Raw genomic sequence first — 23485 nt, forward strand, 5'->3', positions numbered from 1 at the left:
AGACAGCTCTCTACACAGAAGTAGCTATTCAGTGTTGTTACCGTTATCACACTTTTGCTATTCATAATTACTGAGCAAAATTGTTCTCAGTAAGCGGCGACACTTACGGTAAGTGACAGTGCTTAGAGCAATTTATAATGAGGTAGATTTTGTGCCCATGATAAAGCTGAAGTAATAAAACCACCATTTACTCCAGATTACCAGTGGTCTCTGGGGAGCTGAGGTGAGGAGAAAGGTAAAGACTTTCTCAAGGATACTGGAGATATCATATTAGATCAGTACCCTCAACCCACTGTTGCTGCTGTGGGCCTGAAGGCTGCTTCACATATTACACAGTGATAAATCCATATTTATCACTCAGCTAAGATGCAGGTAATTCCTGATCTCTTACAAACGTGCCTGCATGACATAAACAAATGTTTGAAAATGCACATCACATTCCAATTTTAAAATTAGAAATATAGGGTTTTTAATGCTCTTGCTGCCCAGCCAAAATGAAATATGCGAAGCAGCTCTGAAAAACAGAGGTTTGCCAAAGTCCACAAAGAATTCACAGTAAATGCAAGAAATAAACCACAACTCTTAGCGCAGTCCTAAATAGATGCGATTTCAATGAACTTAGAAGGGTACAAACTCTGCTAACAATTGCCCCGTCAGTCTCCTAGCCATTACTTAGCACTGTGCTGTGCTCATTCAGTGGGACTGAAGCTTCTTAATAAAAGTAGAACACATAAATCAGATCAGCCGCTAGTACTCATTACACATAGAGGCATCCCAGCACCTCGTTCTGTCATCTTATCCTATAAACTGTTTCTGCTCTCCTCAGTTTGTGTACCCATTCTTATCTTTACAGTGTTAAGAAGCCAGGAAAGAGAGAGAAGAGAGCATGCTTCATATTTAACATGACGCGAACTGCTGCTGTGAAACATACATTGCATCCATCAACAGAAATAAAATGAATGAGAAGCATTACCAATTTCTTTTTCCCTTTCAATTCTCCATGTTGTACCATTTCTAGAAGATTTATGGCCAACTGCTTCCTAGAGGTGCCACTCTCTTCCTCAGACATGCAATTGTCTAAGGCTGCAGAAGATAAGATCTGCAAGGCAGGCATCACCAGGGTGAGTGATGCAGCAGGAGTCATCTCAGTTTCAGAACAGGAAAGGAGCTTGATGGCTAGTTGAACAAGAAGAAGACTATCACACTCTGTGTTCTAAATATCCCAGTACTGTGGCAAAAACCAATTGTCCAAAATCAAATGCAAGTCAAAATTGGTTGAATTGAGATATATCAAAATCAGCACAGAAACAATTCACTTGACATTGATGCAACGAGACTTAGAAGAGGATGGGCACAAACCTAAAACATTCAGTTTGATTTGGTTTGGGGCTTGGGGCAGCTCCTGAACAGAACCAAGCCAAAAGGCCCCCACCTGAACCAAGCTGGTCAAGGAAGTTCTGTTCCCCAGGGGGATTGCCCAGGAAGGGTTAAATGGCTGCTAGCATGGGGGAATGAATCCGACAGGTTCAATGGCTCACAACCATTTAAACCTGTGAGACTGAAATGGCTGGCAGTTATTTAATCCTAACAGTTTAGCTGCAGACCTTGTACTGCTTAGCTGCTAAGTTTAAATTACCCTGAATAGCCAAACCAGACAAAAGTTTGATAAATATTCAGGGAAGATGTCTTCCACAAACATCAGTTCAGGGGTTCTGAACTGGACCAAGTTTGTGCCAAATTTTGGCTTGTGAGCCAGTTAGTGCCCATCCCTAATCAAAACTAGATTTTAAAAGTTTAAGGTATTGTTCATTAACAACTCTAGAAATAAGCCCAGTGCACACGCTCCTTCCTCTCATTCCATCCTCACAGCACATGCTGCCAGTTATTGAGAAAACTTAAATATTCATGACAACCAGGGCTTTTTTTTTTAGCAGAAACAAAGTTCTAGCGGCCTTGGTGTCAGGAGGTGTGACCTAATATGCAAATGAGTTCATGCTGGGCTTTTTCAACCAAAAAGCCCTGTATGAAACAATGGTGACATCAGGGGATGTGGCCTAATATGCAAATGAGTTTCTGCTGGGCTTTTTCTACAAAGAAAGCCCTGATGACAACCCATAGTATACCATTATATCCAAGGCAAGAACTTGGTCTGCACGGAAGAGCACAGAACATGCACTGCAGTCAAACCATGGTTTGGAATGCTGACTTAGAGATCAGAGTGCAGGCTGTAGTTTATGGCTCTAACGTAACATCATACTATTTGTCAAGAATCTGAAAGTCTTTCAGTAGACAATCAGACATGAGGCGGAGTGTGTATATGTCTAATGATTTCCCAGGCTCAATCACTTGCCTGTATCATACTCTAGTGTAAGGCTTTACTCAAATTTCACCTGGTCAGGCTTGCACACTCCTCCCCTCCTTCCTTCATTCAAAAGTTTGAATCAGATCTCAAGGTCACACGCTCTTCCCAAACTCAGCTGGGTCAGATCTCGCCAAAACACTTGAAAGACCCTCTGTTACTGGAACAGGCTCAGACAGTTCTTTCAATGATCAAATCACAGCTTTGTCCTCAGGTAGGAAAAGGTGAAGATGGTGACTTAAGCAGTTGCCCAGAACCTATGCCCCCTCCTCTTGTTGTTTTCAGGATGTTTCTGTTATAATCTTGGGCAACTTTTGCCCTTACAGCTAAGACATCTGGAAGGAAAAAGCATCTGACAAACCATGCCAAGCATGTCACTAGATACAGCTTATCATAACCCAAAATCAAATGATAGTTATTGGTGTCACAGGAAGTCATAAAAAAATCCTAAAATCACATTTCAGGACCCAAATTGGCCACCTTAAGAAACCACAAGACATCAGTATACCCAATTCTACCCTGTATCCAATTAATACTTCCACTCCCATCACTATCTAGGGAGAAAATAAATGCTTTCACCTCAAATGCTTGGAAAGGAGGAGGAGGAGGAGATTAGATTTATATCCTACCCTTCACTCGGAGTCTCAGAGTGGCTTACAATCTCCTTTCCCTTCCTCTCTCCACAACAGAGACCCTGTGAGGTAGGCGGGGCTGAAAGAGCTCTTTCTAGAATTACTCTTGAGCGAGCAGCTCTTTGAAGAATTGTGACTGACCCAAGGTCACTCAGCAGGTGCATGTGGAGGAGAAGGGAATCAAACCTGGTTCTCCCAGATTAGAGTCCATGCACTCAATCACTACATCAAACTGCAGGTAGTTTCTCCCATTACATACAGTTGGTATGCTCTCAATATGCATGCTTATAACTTCTGAAAAGGACTCACGACTTCTAGCATTAAGGAGACCACAGAATTAATAATATATTGCTTTCAGTTAAAAGCATGCAGACATCTTGGAATTTGGTATTTCTCCAAGAAAACCTTACCTAATTTTAAGATGGGCTTCTGTTGACTAGCTGGAGCTTGTAGAAGGAGCAGGCCTAATCCAATTAGAATCAGCTCATATGGAAAGCCCTAAAAAACACACACACACAAAAGATAAGACATCCAAGTTAACATCTTGCCAACCAATCAATCAATCTGTGGAAATAAACGCTGTATACCCCATCCTTATTTTCCAAAATACAGGATATTTAATATAAAATATATGCCCAAACTTATTCTCTGAAATAACCTGGTGTTCCTTCCAATATTACTTAGTGGTATTACAGCGACTGTGGCTACCTTTACCATGCACTGCTTGGAAACACTGGATGTTCGAGGTCATTATGGGACAAGCTGTCAATCTCATGACAACATGAACAGGCCTGAAGACAGGGGCAACAATGTCATGGGAAGGAACTGCATCTTGGACTTCTGTCACTGAAAGCCAAGGAGGACCACTCTACATCCAAGAAAGCTACCAGCAGCTTCTTTGCTACCATTACTGGAATAATCAGACAAGCAGATTCCTGCTTTCCCTGATCTTTAGCTACAGCAGCTCTTTCTAATCCTCATTACAGCCATGGAGCAGCAGCACAAGGCCAAGAGTCATCCAGGACCACTTTGGGATGGAGCTGTGAAGCAGTACAGCTGAATATTCTCTCATATTTATAAAGCTTCCTTATATATACAGATCTAGCATGTCAGAGAGGACACTAGAATATTTTGGGGCTAGCATTGATATAAGAGCATCCCATCATGCAGGCCTCTGCCACCAGTACGAAGTATTACATAGTTGGAGGACTTTGGGAGTTGGTAAGTATCCCACCCACAGTGGTGGTCTTAGTCAGTCTGGGGCCCTGGGGCCCAGGATGGAGCCTCAAAGTCACTCAAGGCCCAGCAAGGGGCAGGCCTTTTGCCAGCAGCTGAGGGGGTGGGGGTGCATGTAGATGCCTCTGCACCAGTAGCCTGAACCCTAGAGCAAGCGGGTGGGTATGGTGACAGCAGCCTGTCCTCATTTGTTCTTTCTCTATCTGTTGGGGAAGGCATAGCTGTAAGCAGCTGGGACCCTATTCAGCTCCAAGTAGCTACCTCAGATGCCTCATGACTAAGACTGCCCCCTGCACACAACTTCCCACTGAATGAGAGCCTGTAATTCAGCTCTCCTTTTAAAGGACATTTGCCGTTTTCATGAATCCAGATAGCTGAGCCAAACATTATGCCATAGCTACCAAACAAAACCAGTCACAGAAAGCTGCTGGCATTCTAATAGGCCTGTGTCCTCTCAGATGTACTCTAGCTGTGGTTTGACATAACTCTGGTGTTTTCCAGACCATGAATGTCTTCAGGTAAAATGAGCTTTGGAACCGCTATTTTAATTGTTTGATGATCTTTATTAGAAAAAAAAAAGTTTCGCTGCAGAGCCTACCTCTTTCAAGAGCTCAACATTTTCTTCCATTAAGCATATTAAAGATGAACATTCCCCTGTGATATGCAGGCAAATCTCACAGAAGCACAAAAGCTGCAAGCACAGCTGGTGTAACTGGACACTCCAAAAAACAGGGTAGCGCAGCAGACTCCGGAACAACTCCTCCAGACAAAGCAAGGTTTCTGTGATTTGTGGCAGGTCCTTAATCTGGAGAAGGGAAAGCAGCAAGACTGAAAGCTAGTGTGCACACAGACATTCACCACCTGAGGAAGGCAACATCACCAGGCATGTGCGAATGAACAACCACCGGTCAAACAAGCACTCAGATATTCAGCTGCAAATCATCAAGCTCTTTGTCACAAGCGCAAAACAGTCCTTAATTTCAATCTTAGTTACTAACTATTCAGTATTATTTCAAAAAAAGGAAAAAAGTGCAATGCAACTACATAAATTTGGCAGCCAATCCTAAAAAGGATGCCTTGACAGAAACACTATTCTCTTTTCCCCTCCCCCCCTTTAAATAATTGCTATTGCAAACATAGTTACAATAACATGGTCCCTCTTCAAAAGGAAGAAAGTTATTCAGATTCCTAGAGAGAGAAGTCAGCAGATCATCAGATGAAGGACCATGGTTCAGCAATAAGAGTGAAAGTTCCAGGATTAATCCCTGGCATATTCATTTTTAAAGGTCAGGGAGTAAGGCCAAGAAACATATTTTTTCTTTTTTTCCCCTTCTTTTTAGTTTTAAAAGTTTTATTAGTTTCAAGGAATTAGGAATAGGGAGTAGGAAGGGATAAGAAATAAAGATTACAAATCAGTCTTAATCTGCATAAAAATACTTTCAAAAATACAAGTCTACATCTGCAATACTTTCTTAAAATACATAAATTGTGACATATTGTTGTCTCTGAACTATACATCATCAACATTTTGATATTTTATATTATAAATCTTTTTGTTAAAATTGACATTTCCAATAAAGGCAATCTTGTAATACAGAATACAGAAAAAGGGGATATAAATTCACACCAGAGAATCATAAAAGTCTTGAATATCTAGCCAGGCATAAAATTTCATCCAATATTTTCTTGCTTCTTCCTTATATTTCCCAGCCAACAGCTGGGACAAAAAGTCCAGCTCCGCTGTTTCCAGAATTTTTCCCACAAAGTCCCTTCTCGTGGGAATCTCCTGAGATTTCCATCTCTGCGTCAAGAGAATCCTAACACCTTTTTTTCTGTCCAAGACCTTGGAGAGCTATTACCAATCAGAGCAGAAAATACCAAGCAAAACAGACCAATGGCCTGAGTCTGTTCACATCTTCACTTTGCTGAGGATTGGTTCTTACATATATTTTGGCTCAGTAAGTGGGGTTTCCAGGAGCTGAAAGAGCCACAACATTGAGAGAAGAACAATTCTTCATGAGGAACTGTGTCCAGTGGTTAGAGAATGAGCAGCCAGACATGAGAAACAGTGATAGAAGAAGCATTCAGACAGTAGAGACCAGCTGCCCAAATGCACAACGAACATACAGTGGCGCTTATAAGGATTCTCTACGTGTGGTGGCTATGAAGGGTAAAAGACTTTAAAATGTCCAATTTCCCACTCAGGCTTCTCCTATAGACCCCAGACACTCACAATCAAAAGAGGGGTAGGGGTGGGGTCACAAGTTCTGAATTAAAGGATTGATAATGTTAAGCTTATGTGCTCCCAATAAAGGTCTCTTATTTGGGAACACAGACCAAGGTTGTAATTGTTTAAGAGGGGAAAAAATACAGATTTTTCCCCTAGATATTTGACTGGACAGACAAGGCATAGGTGGAGAGGAACAACAAAGGTTTATCAGAAAATAAATTATTTCATAGGATAAGTGGTATGTGCAGATGGCTTCAATATATAAAATAAAACTGGCTCTAAACTTCACCCTGTACAAACTTTTCCTCAGTGAGTGTAACTACTTTGTAGCTGAGCCACAATTGAAGTGAATACTTTCTGAAGGGAGATTTCGTTCCTCTTTCTCCAGACAGATTTCCTCAGTTTACAAAGTTTCACTTCAACCTCTCAACAGACAGGATCCTCTCCAGCTTCAAGGTTGCTCTTTTAACATCCAGAACTTCTGTCCACAGAACTTATGTTTACATAAATTAGGGATATTGAGCCTTCAAAGGAGGTTTATTTGTTTCTTTCAAAAAAGCTTTCTTCCCTACACCAATGCCATACACTAAATGAAATTAACTTGGCTAAACTGATGCTCTTACCTAGAGCTATTCAAATCTGTCTGAGAAAGAAAAGTTTTCTTCCCCATTCCTAAACTGAGGCTGGTTCACCCTCTCCCATACAGTGATATTCCATGGGGTCTAGTTAGTCGACAATCACTTGGATTTGTGTGAGGTGAAAACCGCAAGGATTCGTTCAGAGTCCTGGAGGAGAGGAGGAACTTTTGGCAGTGATTACCACATCATGTTAACCCCTGAAGCCGCATCTGGAGACAAGGCATTTGTTCTCTGGTAGTGCTTAACCTGAGAGAATAGTGATGACCACAGAAATATGTGGCTTTCTCCTCCCACAAAGGGTATTCATCTCAGATCTCCTTTTTATAACATTATAGAATAAGATTCAGCAGATGTGGCTTGGCATGTCAAGGTGCTGTAAGCATTATAACAAACCACATCCATCATAATTTCCTCTTCCACAGAAGTCTCATCTTCCTTTGTTTCTCATTGAGCCACTACTTTCAGTTTACTTTGCAGCGTGGCAACTGGTAGTGATTTTTCAGTCTGTCACTAGGAAAGATCAAACTATCTAATGCCCTCTGGTAGGCCTTGGAATACATGCCAAATTTTAACATGCATGAGAATGAGGTGATAAAATGAATTCCACCAGACTATAGGTAGAATTCATTTTTGGAATGTTAACAACTTCCAGCACAACAGGCAAAGGAATAAGCATGTGCTATGCTTTGCTGGTCTTTGATTTGCACTGATGCTGTTTGCTTTTTTACATACAAAGCAGAATCAAAAATGGCTGTTCACCACATGAAAATTTGCTGGGTTGCATATAGTCCATTCTACCTCTTCAGTCTCCATTATGTATAAGCCAACCCAAGCTCTGCTCCGAATGGAAGACGACCCATCATCTCAGAGCAGAGTACATACAGTTAGACACGCTGCTTCTTTCTCTTCTCTTCCCACTTGCTACTGTTCTAACAAAAGCATTTTTAATGAACATATTTGTAGAAAGGCAAATAATGATAATTACCTGATAATATGGAACCAAGTCACAAAACAGTTGAAGAAGATGGCATTCGAGGACAGGGGGTTTTTCCTTGTTCCGAGGACCATACGGCTGAAGTAAGACCCGAAGCAGGCTCATCCGTAATTCAGAATGTTCCCGCACTTGACAGGGCTCACAATACAGGTATCTTAGAAAGGATCTCATTATAAGGACACGTGAATTTTCTGTGCTGTGGTCAAAGAAAAGAAATAGAGGAGATCACACAAAAGGAAAAACCAAAGTAAAGCAACAGCACCTGTCATGCCTTCCAGAGCACCAAACAAGAAGCAATCATCATGGCTTCCATAGTTTTCAATGTCATTATAAGCAGAAAATTACAAAAAAGGATACTGAGGTGGGAGACTACACACCTGTGAAATACATTCATTTTTTACAATTGTTTTCAAGTTTGCAGAGCTGAATCTACAGGAGGGAAGGGGGAGACACAAGGTATATTTGAGGTGATTTGCCTTCCTATTAACTAGCATACTTTTATCTCAAGCATGCCTGCATGCTAAATTTTCTGTGACGTCTTTTTGATAAGTGGTATAATATTGTTTTTAGAAGCTAACACAAAAAAGCAGGTAAACAGTCCATGAACAAAGATTGAGGATGATGAATGACAGCAGGAATTGAAGATATCTGGGTTGCTCTGAGGAGGCTCCCTGTATCAAGAAAAGTTTAAAGGGAAGGATTTCTCTAGAGGTGTTTTTGTCCACCACACAGCTGCAATGACAAGAGAAGTCACACCTGGCAACAGCCCTCCACTTTTGCAACTTTTCTAAGTACAGAAGTCCTCTCTGGGTTTTCACATAGCTGTCATACAGATGAGGACAGTCCGGTAAAGAACTGAAGGCCGTGTCAAAACATGCAGCACAATGTGGAGATCTGCAGCTGAGGTCATGTGCTGCCTGTGTGTCATTAACCATTTCATCACCATTAGGAGAGCCAGTTTAATTCTGTTGACAGGGTGTTGTTACCTTATCAACCTTACTTTAAAAAAAAACTACAAGAAAAACCAAAATATGACAGCCCCTAAAAACAAAAGTTAATATGAGAACTGAGAGATAATTTTAGCATCTGTGTACAGTTTGTGCACCTGTACTACTTCAGAATACATACTGGGGGGAGAAAAGAATCACTTATTTGAAAGTTCTCAAAATCTAACTCTCCCTGCACATCAAAGTTTCATACCTAAGAAGGCCAGACTACAGGTCTTCTCCACTGTGGAAAGCCAGCATGCTACAGAAAAAATAACTAGCCAGCCTCCTTTAAATTTTTCACAGACAAAGAAATTGTGCCATGGGAGGTTTCCTAACAAGCCACACCCCTTTACACATGGGATGGTCTCCAGCATGACAGGGGCTGTGTTCACTTACTATACTTCTTTCTACTTTGTAATTCCATTTTTGCATTGCTTGTGACATACATCTGATACTTTTTTCTGCATTATTTCTAATATCAGAGCTGGATTTTAGTCCAGTTGCACCTTAGAACAAGATTTTCAAGATATAAGCTTTCGAGAGTCAAAGTTCCCTTAGTAAGATAGTTCACCAGGGTTTGTCTATTGAAAACTTATATTCCAAAAATCTTGTTGGTTTCTAAGATGCTACTGGACTCAAAACTAGCTATTCTACAGCAGACCAATGTGACTATCCTCCCAAAATGTTCTGATTTTGTAATCCCAGGCCTATGACATTGTTTATTGGAAGTCCCATGCTATTTGACTGGACTGTTTTACACTGTATAATCTGCCTTGAGCCCAAACAAACATTGGAACTAGATGTTCAAAACCTGAAATCAAATAATGTTTGCTTCTTTACTTCTTCTCAAGAACTACAGCTTACTGTAACTTTTTAAAATATTGGAAAATAACATCTGTCGCTACAATCACAAGGATGGTAAATATGCTTTCCTGCCAATTCAAACAAGGACGTAGTTTTAAAAGTAACTCACTCTAATTCAAGGGAATTCACACATTAGCTATATATGAAGAAAAAGAGTCCATTTTTATACCCCACTTTTCTCTGCCCTAAGGAATCCCAAAATGGCTTACATGTGCCTTCCCTTCCTCTCCCCTCCACAGGCACTTTGTGAGGTAGGTGGGGCTGAGAGAGTTCTGAGAGAACTGTGACTGGCACAAGGTTTCACATGGGGGAGTTGGGAATCAAACCTGGATCTCCAGATTAGAATCCACTACTTTTAACCACCACACCATGCCTGAAATAATAAGCATGCAGGCTATGAGGTACTCATTATTCTACCTTTCTGGACACTGCTGAAAAAATGTTGTCATCTGCTGTAGGAGAACCGGCCAGCAATCAGGTCTGTTTTCAAGTACAATGATCAGGGGATGAGGAGAGTTCCTGGAACCAATAAATAAAAAGTTAATTAAACATTTATGTAATTAACAATTTGCCCTGAAACATATGAAGTTAATCACCCATGCAAGGGATACATGCAACTGAACAGAATGGATCAGAACTGAGGTCCATGTAGTTCTACAAGACTTCTACTTTTCCAAAAAAGCCTTTTTGCTTTTTACATTTTAACTCTGCTGGCATCCACTTGGGCTGGCATGTGTTTTTCCTAATTTGTGATTTATCTTGTCTAAGTTTCAATAATAATGATTTTGAATAACAATCAAGCATCTCACAGCTTTAACTTCCATTATATCTTTCAACTCTGAATTAACTCTATTTGTGAGGTTTCCTCTTTGAAAACCAAATGTAATCATGCCATGTTCTCTAGGCAGTTTTTAACTTATATAGACGTTGGATCTGATAGCACTGTGATCGCTATTCCCAACTGATTCATCATGTACCTGGTCCTAAACAAGACTTCAAAGTTGCCTGCCTACTCATCAGCTACAAGACTTACCTGTCTCCAAGGTATATTTGTTCATTTATGCTCCGCCATGACAGCTTTGCTTATCTCACCAAGGCTACTGCAGGCACTATCCTGCATTTGGGCAAAAATCCGTAACAGCCCAGATTTCATTTAAACACAATTTTATTTCGTAAAAAGAAAATGTATATATATCATTTTGCAAAGAAGTTAAAAAACACCATTTCTTATTCTTTATAAAGTCCCACCCAGTTGTTATAATTCATCTTCTTTCTTCATCTGAAAACCTAAGTGGTATTCTCAAAAATCACCCAGTGTCCTTTTATTTTCCATTCTTTTTCTATGTACTTTCTAAATTTATCCCAATCCCTTTTAAATCCCTCTAACATAGTCTTTCAAGATTCTTGTCAGTTTGTCCATTTCACTCCATGACATTTTACAATCCAGTCCCATTTTTCTGGTATTTTATCTTGCTTCCATAACTGCGCATATAATGTCCTAGCAGCAGAAAGCAAGTACCAAATAACAGTTCTATCTTCTTTTGGAAATTTCTCCATTTGTAATCCCAATAAATAAATTCATATCCCAAGATTCTAGAAATTTCTTGTTGAATCATTTGCCAAAACTGTTTCGCTCTTTCACAAGTCCACCACGTATGGTAGAAAGAACCTTCATGCTTTTTACATTGCCAACATCTATTTGGCATCTTGTTGTTCATTTTTGCTAGCTTTTAGGCGTCATATACCACCTGTACATCATTTTATAACAGTTTTCTTTGATACTATAACATGTCAAAATTTTCATAGAGTTCTTCCACAAATATTCCCATGTTTCCATCTGTATTTCTTTATTAACATTAATTGCCCATTTTATCATTTGAGATTTTACTACTTTATCTTCAGTAGACCATTTCAGTAATAGTTTATATAGTTTTGAAATCAACTTTTCATTGTCCCCAAGCAGAACTTTTTCCAATTCGATTTGCTCTTTTCTTATTCCTTCACTTTTAATGTCACTTTCCACCAAGTTCTTAATTTGTTGAATTTGAAACCAATCATATTTGTTTCTTAATTCTTCCATCTTTAATTTGATTTTACCACCTTGGATTTTCAATATTTGACCATATGATAGCCACTTTCCTTCACCTTCAGCATATATTTTTATTACTTCCGTTGGCACTATCCACAACGGCTTTCTCTCATCTCCATATTTTTTATATTTTATCCACGTATTTAACAGATTTCTCCTTATATAATGGTGTGAGAAGAAACCGTCCATTTTACTTTTACCATTATACATATATGCGTGCCACCCAAATTTGTTTCCATATCCTTCTATATATAATGGTGTGAGAAGAAACCGTCCATTTTACTTTTACCATTATACATATATGCGTGCCACCCAAATTTGTTTCCATATCCTTCTAATGCTAAAAGTTTTTTATTTAACAACATTTTACCACCTTGGATTTTCAATATTTGACCATATGATAGCCACTTTCCTTCACCTTCAGCATATATTTTTATTACTTCCGTTGGCACTATCCACAACGGCTTTCTCTCATCTCCATATTTTTTATATTTTATCCACGTATTTAACAGATTTCTCCTTATATAATGGTGTGAGAAGAAACCGTCCATTTTACTTTTACCATTATACATATATGCGTGCCACCCAAATTTGTTTCCATATCCTTCTAATGCTAAAAGTTTTTTATTTAACAACATTATCCATTCTTTTATCCACACCAAGCATACCGCCTCATTATATAGTTTTAAATCTGGTAATTGAAATCCACCTCTTTCTTTAGCATCTGTTAACACTTTCATTTTAATTCTTCGTTTCTTCCCAGCCCACACAAATTCCGAAATCTTCCTTTGCCATTTACTAAATTATTTATTGTCCTTCACAATCGGAATAGTTTGAAACAGGTACATTATTCTCAGAAAAATATTCATTTTTATTGTGGCTATTCTTCCCAATAACGACAAATTGAGTCTATTCCATTTTAACATATCTTCTTCCACTTTATGCCATAACTTTTCATAATTATTTTTATATAAGTCAATATTTTTCATGGTAATTTCCACACCTAGATATTTTACTTTAGACGTAACTTCACACTCCGTTCAGCTCTGTAATTCTTTCTGTTTTTCAATTCTCATATTTTTACACAAAATTTTTGATTTCTATTTATATAAAATCCAGCCAATTCATATTCTTGTATTTTACTCAAGAGCAGTTGCATTACTTTTAATGGGTTTTCATTTATGAACATAGCATCATCAGCAAATGCTCTATATTTATAGGAAAACCCCTTCAATTTCAGTCCCTCTATCTCTTTATCTTCCTGTATTTGCATCAGCAAAATTTCTAAAGTCATTATAAACAACGGAGATAGAGGGCAACCTTGTCTTGTCCCTTTGCTGATCATCATATACTCCATTAAATCTGTATTAATACAAAGTCTTGACCATTGTTCAGTATATATTGCTCTCACCATTCTAATAAAATTCTCTCCCAATCTCAATTTTTCCATCACCACAAACATAAAGTCCCAATTTAAATTATCAAAAGTTTCCTCTGCATCCTCAAAGAATAGCGCCACTTCTTTTTCAGGATGTCTTTCATAATATTCTACAATATTTACAACAGTTCTAATATTATCTCTTATTTGTATCCTTGGAAGAAATCCTGCTTGCTCTTCTTTAATAAACTTCATCAAAAATTGTTTAAGTCTTTCTGCTAGTATTCTCGTATATATTTTATAATCCACATTTAACAATGAAATTGGTCTATAATTTTTTAGATCAGTGACATCTCTATCTTCCTTTGGAATAAAAGAAATTACCGCTTCTTTCTACGTATTCAGTACTTTCCCCTCCATTCTTATAATATTCATCAATTTATGCAGTTTGGGTGTTAACCCTTCTCTGAGGACTTTATAAAATTTTGCTGTAAATCCATCTGGACCAGGTGCTTTCCCCATTTTCATTACATTTAATGCTGCTTCAATTTCCATTTTTTCTATTGGATCATTTAAAACTTTTTCCATGTTTTCTGTCAGTGGAGTCACATTAATTCTTTGCAAATATACCTCCAACTTCTCTTTACTTATTTTTGATTTTTTAAACAATTTGGCGTAGTATTTAAAAAATTTTCTTTTTATTCCTTCTTGATCTACAATTTCTTTTCCACCAACCTTTATTTTGCTTATAATTTTAACTTCTCTTTCCTTTTTTTTCAATTGCCAAGCCAAATATTTACCAGGTTTATTTGCTCCTTCAAAACATTTCTGTTGCAGTCTTTTCAGGTTCTACTCTACTTCTTGGCTTAATAAATGTCCCAATTGTGTCTGTAGCATTGTAATTTCCCTAAATTTTTTCTTCCCGGGTCTTTTCCTTAATTCCATTTCCTTTTTCTTTATTTCATTTTGAATGCCTAACATTTGTTTTTCTTTTGTTTTTTTATCTTTATTATTCAATGTAATTAAAATCCTCTCATCACTGCTTTATATGCTTCCCATACCGTTAGAAAGTCCATGTCCTCAGTTTCATTTATTTGGAAAAAAGCTTTAGTTTCTTTGTCTAGAGATGTCACTATTTCTTTGTTTTGTAGTAGATCTTCATTTAACCTCCACCTTCTGGTTTTTTTTAATCGACTTTGTTGACCACATTAATGGGTTGTGGTCTGCTCTTACTTTAGGGAGAATCTCTATTTTTTTTTAGTTATAAGTCCTAAGTCTTTTGTACACCATATCATATCAATTTTTGAAAAAATGTTATGTCTTGCTGAGAAGAAGGTATAGTCACGTACCTCAGAGTTGAATTTCCTCCATAAATCCTCCAAGTTTTCTTGTTTGACTAATTCAAAGAAAGATTTTGGCAGTTTCCCTTCCTTATTATTTTTTTTTCTTCCCCGATCTATCCAATGTATTTTTAATTGTACCATTAATATCTCCCATTATCATAATTTGTTCATATGACACTTGATCAAGATGTTGCATTATTTCTTTAAAAAAAAGAGTCTTTCACACCATTTGGTGCATATAGTTCCAGCAGCAGTGGGTTTTTTTGTATTTAATGTTACTTCCACTGCTAAATATCTCCCATCATTGTCTTTAAAAATTTCTTTTGGCTCCAATTCTTGTTTAATATAAAAAAGTACACCTCTCTTTTTTTTGTTTAGCCAATGAATGAAATTCAAACCCAATTGCTTATTCCATAAAAATGTATAGTCCATTTGTTTAATGTGAACTTCTTGTAGACAAGTTATGTTGCATTTTTGTTTTGTAATCCACTGAATTGTTGCTTTTCTTTTTTGAGGTGAATTTAGTGCATTTACGTTCCAAGATAATAATTTGTAATCCATTATGTTTTCTTCTTTAAGCTGTGTCGCCAAATTCTTTATGTTCTTCCAAAAATCTTCTCAGTTCTTGTACACTTGTAATTGTAATCCTTCTGCCTTGGAGTTCAAAACTCAAACCTTCTGGTGAAATCCATTTATACCTTATATCATTGTCCCGTAGTTTTCCTGTTATTTTTTTTTATAGGTCTTTCTATCAGACAGTACTTTCTTTGGCAGCTCTCTCAAAATCCTCACTACGCTGCCTTCCACCACAAAGTCCTTTTCAAAGCTTTTGGCTATAATTCTTCCCACCATGTCCCGTGTCACAAATTTTACTACTACGTCTCTTGGTAATTTATTCTTCTTGGCATAAAGGGAGTTGACTCTATACACATAGTCACATTGGTATTTTGATGTTTCTAAATCATCTTCCAAAAAATCCACAGTAATTTTTATTATATAGTCCTTCAGATTATGTTCATTTTCAGGTACCCCTCTCAGACGTACCAGGTTTTCCATCAATTTACAGTCCTGCAATACAGCTTTCTCTTGCACACTTTTTAAGGTGGAATCATATTCTTTTACTTTTTTCTCCACCTCATCCATTTTTTTTTATGTTACTACAGTTTCATTTTTAAGGTCTTTACATTTTTTCTCTAGAGCTACAGTACTAGCTTCAATGTCCTTTTTAATTTCTTTCTTGAGCTCCGTCATTCCTTTCATCAGCCTTGCTTCCATAGCCTCTAACTGCTCCTGCATCTTTTCCATTGAGATGGCCCTTGTACGTATTGGCTTGTGATCTGACATTAAGAAAATGCTCAAAAATTTGATCTCAACAAATTGAAACCTATGTATCAGATTTAAAAGAGCAGGACTTGCTCTTACCAATGAGCCTAAAATCGCCGCTCTAGGGGGTTCCCAAGCCGAGATATTAATATTTCAATTTTTTAAAAAAATCCAAAATGGCGGTCGCAACTTTTCTTACCCCTTTTTTCAAAAAAATTTCTTCCTTTTTCGGCCTCTATAGTTGCTTTCAACAATACTGTCCAGTAGGATTAACTTTATAATGTCAACATATACCAATTCCACCAATTTCCAAAGTCCCAAGCACTTTTTAAAAAGAAACATTTTATTTTGCTCTTTTAATGGCCGCCGATGTTTTTCTATGGTTTTTCAGTCCTAGAGTAGGCTGGCTGACTTGCAATTTGACCTTCTTCCAATGGTTACTTCCTGCTTTTCTTGCCTCCAAGTCCCGTTCTCGCTGGTAGTCAAATCATGCGATGGTACAAAACGTCACTTCCTGTGGAATTCTACTGACCAGCAATGCTGTGACGATGGGGGTGTTTTTCAGAAACCGCAAGTATTCAAAACATTCTTGTTTTTTCACTTTTAAACTCTGTTCTTTAATATTAAATAGTTCCAAATTCACCCCTCCTCCTCTTCTTTATATAAGCATGCTATAGTCTTTTTGCCACCTTTTAATTATTTTTGTAAATCCTTATTTAGTCCCAGAGTGAAAGGTAAAAATCAATACCTTCTGCAGTGGCTATCCAAGTAGACACCATCCTGATAGTAATCCAGATGTTATTTGTAGTATAGAGGTGCTGGATTCTGGTGAGTTTAAGTCAATTTAATGACTCTGGAGACCCTCTGCAGATGATGTAACGCACTCGTCACCGGAGACTCCTCAAAGCTTCAAAGGAGCCCGCTCCGGAGCTCCTTTTCCACCAAAGTAAATCTCCTCCAAGTTTCCCAAGCGTATCTTGGACTATTCTCTGGATGAAAAAAGTAGGTAGTAGGCATTAGATTGCCTTCTCTACCCCCCACACAGAGGTTACAGCTGCCTCCCTTATGAGAGGCAGTTCAGCTCTCCATTTTCCAGCCCCTGGAAGTCCTGTAACAGCCCAGACTTGTGCATTCTCTGTTGTGGCTCCACCTTATGGAATGGCCTGCTTCAGCAGCTTTGTAAGGCTCTCATTCTCCTGGCTTTGTGCAAAACAGAACTATTCAAGGAAACTTTTTTGCACAGGTAAATAGGACTGTACTGTTATTAGGGTAGAGAAATCAAATTTTCAGCACAGCATCTGATGCCTCTCCCCAAAATACCCTCCAAGTTTCAAAAAGATTGGGCCAGGGGGCTCAATTCTATGAGTCCCAAAAGAAGGTGCCCCTATCCATTATTTCCAATGGAGGGAAGGCATTTAAAAGGTGTGTAGTCCCTTTAAGTGTGATGGTCAGAACTCCCTTTGGAGTTCAGTTATGCTTGTCACAACCTTGCTCCTGGCTCCACCCCCAAAGTCCCCAGATATTTCTTGAATTGGACCTGGCAATCCTAGCTGTAATGAAATGCTCAAAAAGTATAATTGGTAAAGGAATAGAAACTGTGGTCTATATTACTGTATACTACTATACTACTGCCTATCATTATAAGTGAAGAGCCCCAGGGTACAGAGTGATAAAGCTGCAGTACTGCAGTCAAAGCCCTCTGCTCACCACCTGAGTTCAATCCCATCGGAAGCTGGTTCAGGTAGCCGGCTCAAGGTTGTCTCAGCCTTCCATCCTTCCGTGGTCAGTAAAATGAGTACCCAGCTTGCTGGGGGAAAAGTGTAGATGACTGGGGAAGGCAATGGCAAACCACTCCATAAAAAGTCTGCTGTGAAAACGTTGTGAAAGCAATGTCACCACAGAGTTGAAAATGACTGGTGCTTGCACAGGGGACTATCTGTACCTTTTTTATCATTATAAATATGCTCCAATTTAGTGCACCACTGAATATGTCAGTGCACCACTGAACATGCTTATGCTTTATTTTGGTTTCACCACTGTTGTAGATTTCTGCTTATTTTCAGATTTCTGTAGTCCAAATCCAATTGTGCTGCCCACTGGATGTCCAATTCTACTGACTCTATATGCTATGCAATTTGCCTTGAGTCTCAGCAAGAAAGGCAGACCATGAATAATGTAAGTAGAAAAACAAATAGAAACAAATTCAAGGTATGTGAAGTCCACTATCATTACCAGGCTTTCTCCTTTACCTGCCTCCCCATTCTTTCTCCCCTCCTCTATAGCACTTCAAAGATTTAGTCAGCAATGCAGGAGTACATCTCCCAATATTATGGGCTTTTTTCCCCAGACCTGGAATTTCCTTCCATGATGATTCCACAGAGCTCATTTGTTTCATGTTTTCTATTTCACTGGACTTTACTAACGTACAGAGCCACGATCCAGATGCATTCTTTCCTAGACTTCCTATACTTTGTGTCGTAATAGGTGATTTTAACTACCCGCAGATTGATTGGGTAAATATGTGTCCAGGTCAAGAGAAAGAGATTGAGTTTCTAGATGCTCTCAATGACTGTTCTATGGAGCAGATGGTCACAAAACCTACCAGGGGCAGAGCGATCCTGGATTTGGTCCTAAGTAATGCTCAAGACTTGGTGAGAGATGTAAAAGTGATCGCACCGCTTGGCAGCAGTGACCATAACATTATTGATTTCACCATTTGTATAAATAGGGAGTTGCCCCAAAAGACCAGCACAACCATGTTTAACTTTAAAAGGGGTAAATTCTCTGAAATGAGGAGGCATGTGAAGAGGAAACTGAAAGGAAAGGTAAGTACAGTCAAAACGCCTGGGGAAGCTTGGAGGCTATTTAAAACTACAATCCTAGAAGCTCAGATAAAATATATACCACAAGTTAGGAAAGGCACAAACAGGTATAAGAAAAGGCCTGCATGGTTAACAAAGTAAGTAATGGAAGCTGTAAAAGGTAAGAAGGACTCCTTTAAGCGGTGGAAAGCTAGCACAAGTGAGATTAATAAAAGGGAACACAGGCTGTGGCAAATCAAATGCAAGACTGTGATCAGGCAGGCAAAAAGGGACTATGAGGAGCATAATGCAAAAAAGCATAAAGACCAACAATAAAAATTTCTTCAAATATATTAGAAGCAGGAAACCATCTCGGTCTCAAGGATTTGTTGTGTGGGCTTGGGGTTTTGGGTTCCTCAGTGTCCTTTGATGAGGATGCCTGCAACGTGCAGCGCTGAGCCTCAGGACTTAAGTGAATGCCTAGAAACTGATCCTTTTACCACCTCGGTCTCAAGGATTTGTGTTTCTGTGGATGATTGGTCCTATTACCGCCCCGGTCTCAAAGATTTGTTTCTTCTGTAGATGATTGGTCCTATTATCGCCTCAGTCTCAAAGACTTGTTTTGCGCTGCCTAGAGCTGATCAGTTAACTGCCCAGCTCTACAGATTTTTATGTGTGTGGATGCGTATACAGTGTGTGTGCACTATGCTCCAAGTAAAGAGAAAAAGGGGAAGGGTTCTCTATCCGATCTTAAACAGTCCTGACCTATCCTTCCGTTCCCTCCCCGGACAGACATGTTCAGAAAGGCCTCAGGACGGCGGCCGGACTTCACGAGATTCGCCCCTTGCTTTCTAGGCAGGCTCAGTCCTTTTACAAGGGTTCTGGCCCTCTAGGTGCGGCTGGCAAATCTGCACTGAATGAAAGAGTGGGAGCAGCCCAACCCACAATATAGAAATGCTCTCTAGAGCCGTTCACACAAGTCAAGAATCACTCATTCATTCACATAACAGCCTAGCTAGCAAGACTTTCTGGATGGTGTAATCCCACGTCTGGTTGTTTGAAGATACGCGTGTCGACTCGCGTGTATTCACACAGTCAGGGTTGCCCAATGCTTTCTCCACCAATATCTGTAAGCCAAAATGCCCTCAAAACGAGGATGGGGAATTGTCAGGTGGGCACCTGGCTTAATCAGGATCTTTTACCTGTGTATTCAGGATTCCACATCCAGAAATTAATGCTTAAAAATATTACTTTTCATACACATGGACATCGTGATCATCCGTATGGTTGCCAGGGTGCCTGGAGTTTTGACTCGCACACATCTGCTTTAAGAAGTGGACTTTGCCCGTGGTTTCTAAGGCTTATGTGGATACTATAAGCCTCAGCTTTGCAGCAGCATTCTACAACTCTGGATGGGTGTTAGCCAGAACTACAGACGAGCTTCCAGCTGCTCCTTGTGTGCACAGTCTTGGCTGCTGCAGTGGAAGAAGCCACGCCACCATGAACTGTACAGGCAAACAGTTTCCAGCCTGTTTCCATGAACCAAAGGCTAATACCACCAGAATCCATCTTGTTTTCCTGACTCCATATCCAACAACTGCTTCAACTTCTGCATAAGGCAATCAAGCTTATCTTAGGCGTGGATCCTGCCAGACCGCCTAAGCCTTTGTCTAACGAAACTCAAGACAAAGACTGGTGCCAAGAAGAAGAGTGAACAAGAGGAAGACCATCTTCAGCCAGAGCCAAGTTCCTTTGTGTAAACTAGGTGTTACCGTAGGTAGCAATTTGGCCATCTATTGTCACCTTTTTAGATAAGTTTGGTAAACTCAAGCACACCTCCACCCAATAATTTCCCCCATTTTCTTCCCCATTTTGGAGCCTCACCCTGGTCCATTGCAACCTGAAAGTCCAACCACGTACCCCTGGACCAAGCTTGTTCATTGGTCAGTCATGGGCACCCAATTAGGTGCCACCAATTAACTTGCTATTGGCTACTGCAGAAGTCCAGCCCTTATGGTCACTGCAGAGCCTCCCCTTTCTCCTCCCTCGCACCTCCCATCTCCTGAGGGTCCAAGGTAGTCTATTTAACTTCTGATCCAACTCCACTCAGGTGTGCATCTAGCAGTACCCCAGTTCCGCTGTCTAGATCCATCCCCGATTCTTGGCCAGTTGAGGGTCCCATTTCCCCCGTCCTCTATCGTTGCCATTGGAGCCTTCTTGAAGACTACGATCGGTAATTATCACCCTGTTTGTCTACCCATATGTTGTCTCTATATATCTCTATATATTTCCTAGGACTGTATGAATGACTTTATGAGTATTTTATCTTGTATGCAAGCCTATATTTTTCTGGAATAAATTGTAATTGTTTTACTTAATTAGAGTCCCTAATATTTTTAAGCATTAATTTCTGGATGTGGAATCTTGTCTACACAGGTAAAAGATCCTGATTAAGCCAGGTGCCCACCTGAAAATTCCCCATCCTCGTTTTGAGGGCATTTTGGCTTACACCATCTACACTCCACTAAAGATTAAAAAGACAAAACAGGATCACACTGTGTAACAGTTAATAAGAGGAAAAAATCACTGAATAATGGCTGCTCAACTTATACTAAAAATAGTTGAATATTTGAGTATGTTGACTAGATAGGTGCTTGTCAGTTGATGCTTATGTTTGTTGCAACGGTTTGTCACAAACTAATTTATCCTATGTTGTTATTACCAGTTGAAATTTTGTCAGTGCTGTTGTAATTGGATGGTGTAAATTTTATGACTGCTGTTTTTTAAAAACGATTCCTTATTTTAACAGAGGTCTAGAAAATGTGAATTATACTAAATCTAGTCAACGTACACATTCAACTACATTTAGTATAAGTAGAGCAGCCATTGTTCAAAGTGATATTTACCCTCTATACTCCACAACAATGGTAAATCCAATACTGCAGTTGCATCAAGCTTTATACAGTAATACAAGGCTTCTATTTTATGTGTTTGGTCAAACACACATAGTAAACACCATGCCTTGATTCCAGCTGCACCAACCTAACTCTCATTGATATGATGTCAAACTATTTGATCTTTGACTCTGAAAAATGAGATAATTCCAGCTTTATCCTGTAATATTTACTATATGAAGTAGCGCAATTATGCTTTCAGACTTCAGATACTTAAGGAAACAGCCCAAGACACGAGCAGAATTCCAGTGGAACCTCAAAAAGCGTTAGCATTCTCTAACCTCTACCATCTGAAATGACTATATCCTGCTGACTATATCCTGCAACAAGATCGTGATGCAGCCAGACTATTCCTTCAAAATAATATAACACCAAATGGAAAGGCAATTTAATATAGTCCATAATAGAACTTTAATATTCCCTGTGACCTTATTAAGATGCTGGGTAACTGAGCACATTTCATTTTACTTAAGGAGTCATAAATGTCACCATTACCCAAATGAAAAAAGCTGATGGGCTAGCCAAGTTGATTGCAGAGTGATTTCTTTCATACACACACACCTAACCGTCCTTTGTTTTCTTTAGCAGACTGTCAAAGGAGACCAAACAGGCAAGCAAATTGCAAATATTAACCAGCCCAACAGGGGAAGGGAAGGGGCACTACAGCTGAACGCGACCTAGTGAACTCAAAGGACACCGCTGTCTAGCTGACACCACATAGCTGCAGGGCTTTTCAAGATTTTTTAATATCCTCCTCTGCAAACACTCTGTGGCCTCTAAAACCAGAGCCACGTCCCACCCACCCCCACCCCCGTACAGCTTGTTCCCAAAGGTGTTTAATTTCAGTGGCAGCTGAGAAGGGGGATCCTGACATCACCGCTAAGACATGCATACTATAACGGAATAAGGTGCCAGTCAAACAGAGCCCGCTGCTGTAATTATTATTATTAGTTCCATAGCCCACTCAACCACAGCAAAATGCTTCACACTAATTAACACATTCACAGCAATCAATGCAGCACTACAATTACGTCAACAGGTAGCTTGACAGAAAAAGGCTGCCTCGCATGCCAAGTTTGGACACAGAAGCTCTCTACAGCCATTACAGCTGGCAGATGCTCTCTGATCATGTAGAAACACTATCCCTATTTTGCTTGGGGGTCAGAATCTGGAGATGCCTTCTTTAATTTTTTTATTTATATACCACTTTTTCTGGAAAAAAAACACAGCTTTTTATATACACACATGCAATAAATCTTTATACAATAAAGATTCTAAAAGCAAAGGGCCAAAAATAAAATCTAATTCAATTAAAGCTGCAACTGTCTTACACCCCTTTCTGAATTGCGAAGATGAAGGTGCAGCCCTCACATCACTGGACACCCATTTCATAAAGAAGGGACTGCCACAGGAAACGTTCTCACCCAGACTGGAAGAATTCTGACATCTCTCAAGGAGGGAACAGAAGGAAAGCCCTGGCAGGAGAACAGAAGGTGCTAACCAGGCTCCTATGTGGAGGGGTGGTTCTTTAAGTAAGTGGGTCACAAGACACAGGCTTTAAAGGACCAAGTCAAAGCCTTGAATTTAATCATGAAACCAACCAGTAACCAGTGCATCTAAGAACACAAGAAGAGACCTGCCTGATCAGACCAGGG

The 23485-nt window shown here is 39.3% G+C and overlaps 1 protein-coding gene across 2 annotated transcripts in view; it reads right to left on the minus strand.

Annotated features, from left to right (window-relative positions):
* FOCAD (focadhesin) overlaps positions 1–23485 on the minus strand; it is a 165892-nt gene that overhangs the window by 123017 nt on the left and 19390 nt on the right. For both annotated transcript variants that reach the window (XM_060237221.1, XM_060237222.1), the window contains exons 6-10: positions 10360–10461; positions 8081–8285; positions 4826–5032; positions 3402–3489; positions 974–1176 (exon numbers count right to left, since the gene is read on the minus strand). In XM_060237221.1, the coding sequence (XP_060093204.1) occupies positions 974–1176; positions 3402–3489; positions 4826–5032; positions 8081–8285; positions 10360–10461 (805 nt within the window). The remainder of the gene's footprint in view (positions 1–973; positions 1177–3401; positions 3490–4825; positions 5033–8080; positions 8286–10359; positions 10462–23485) is intronic.

The sequence above is a fragment of the Heteronotia binoei genome, chromosome 4, assembly GCF_032191835.1.
Source record: "Heteronotia binoei isolate CCM8104 ecotype False Entrance Well chromosome 4, APGP_CSIRO_Hbin_v1, whole genome shotgun sequence".
In the NCBI taxonomy this organism is placed as follows: Eukaryota; Metazoa; Chordata; class Lepidosauria; order Squamata; family Gekkonidae; genus Heteronotia; species Heteronotia binoei.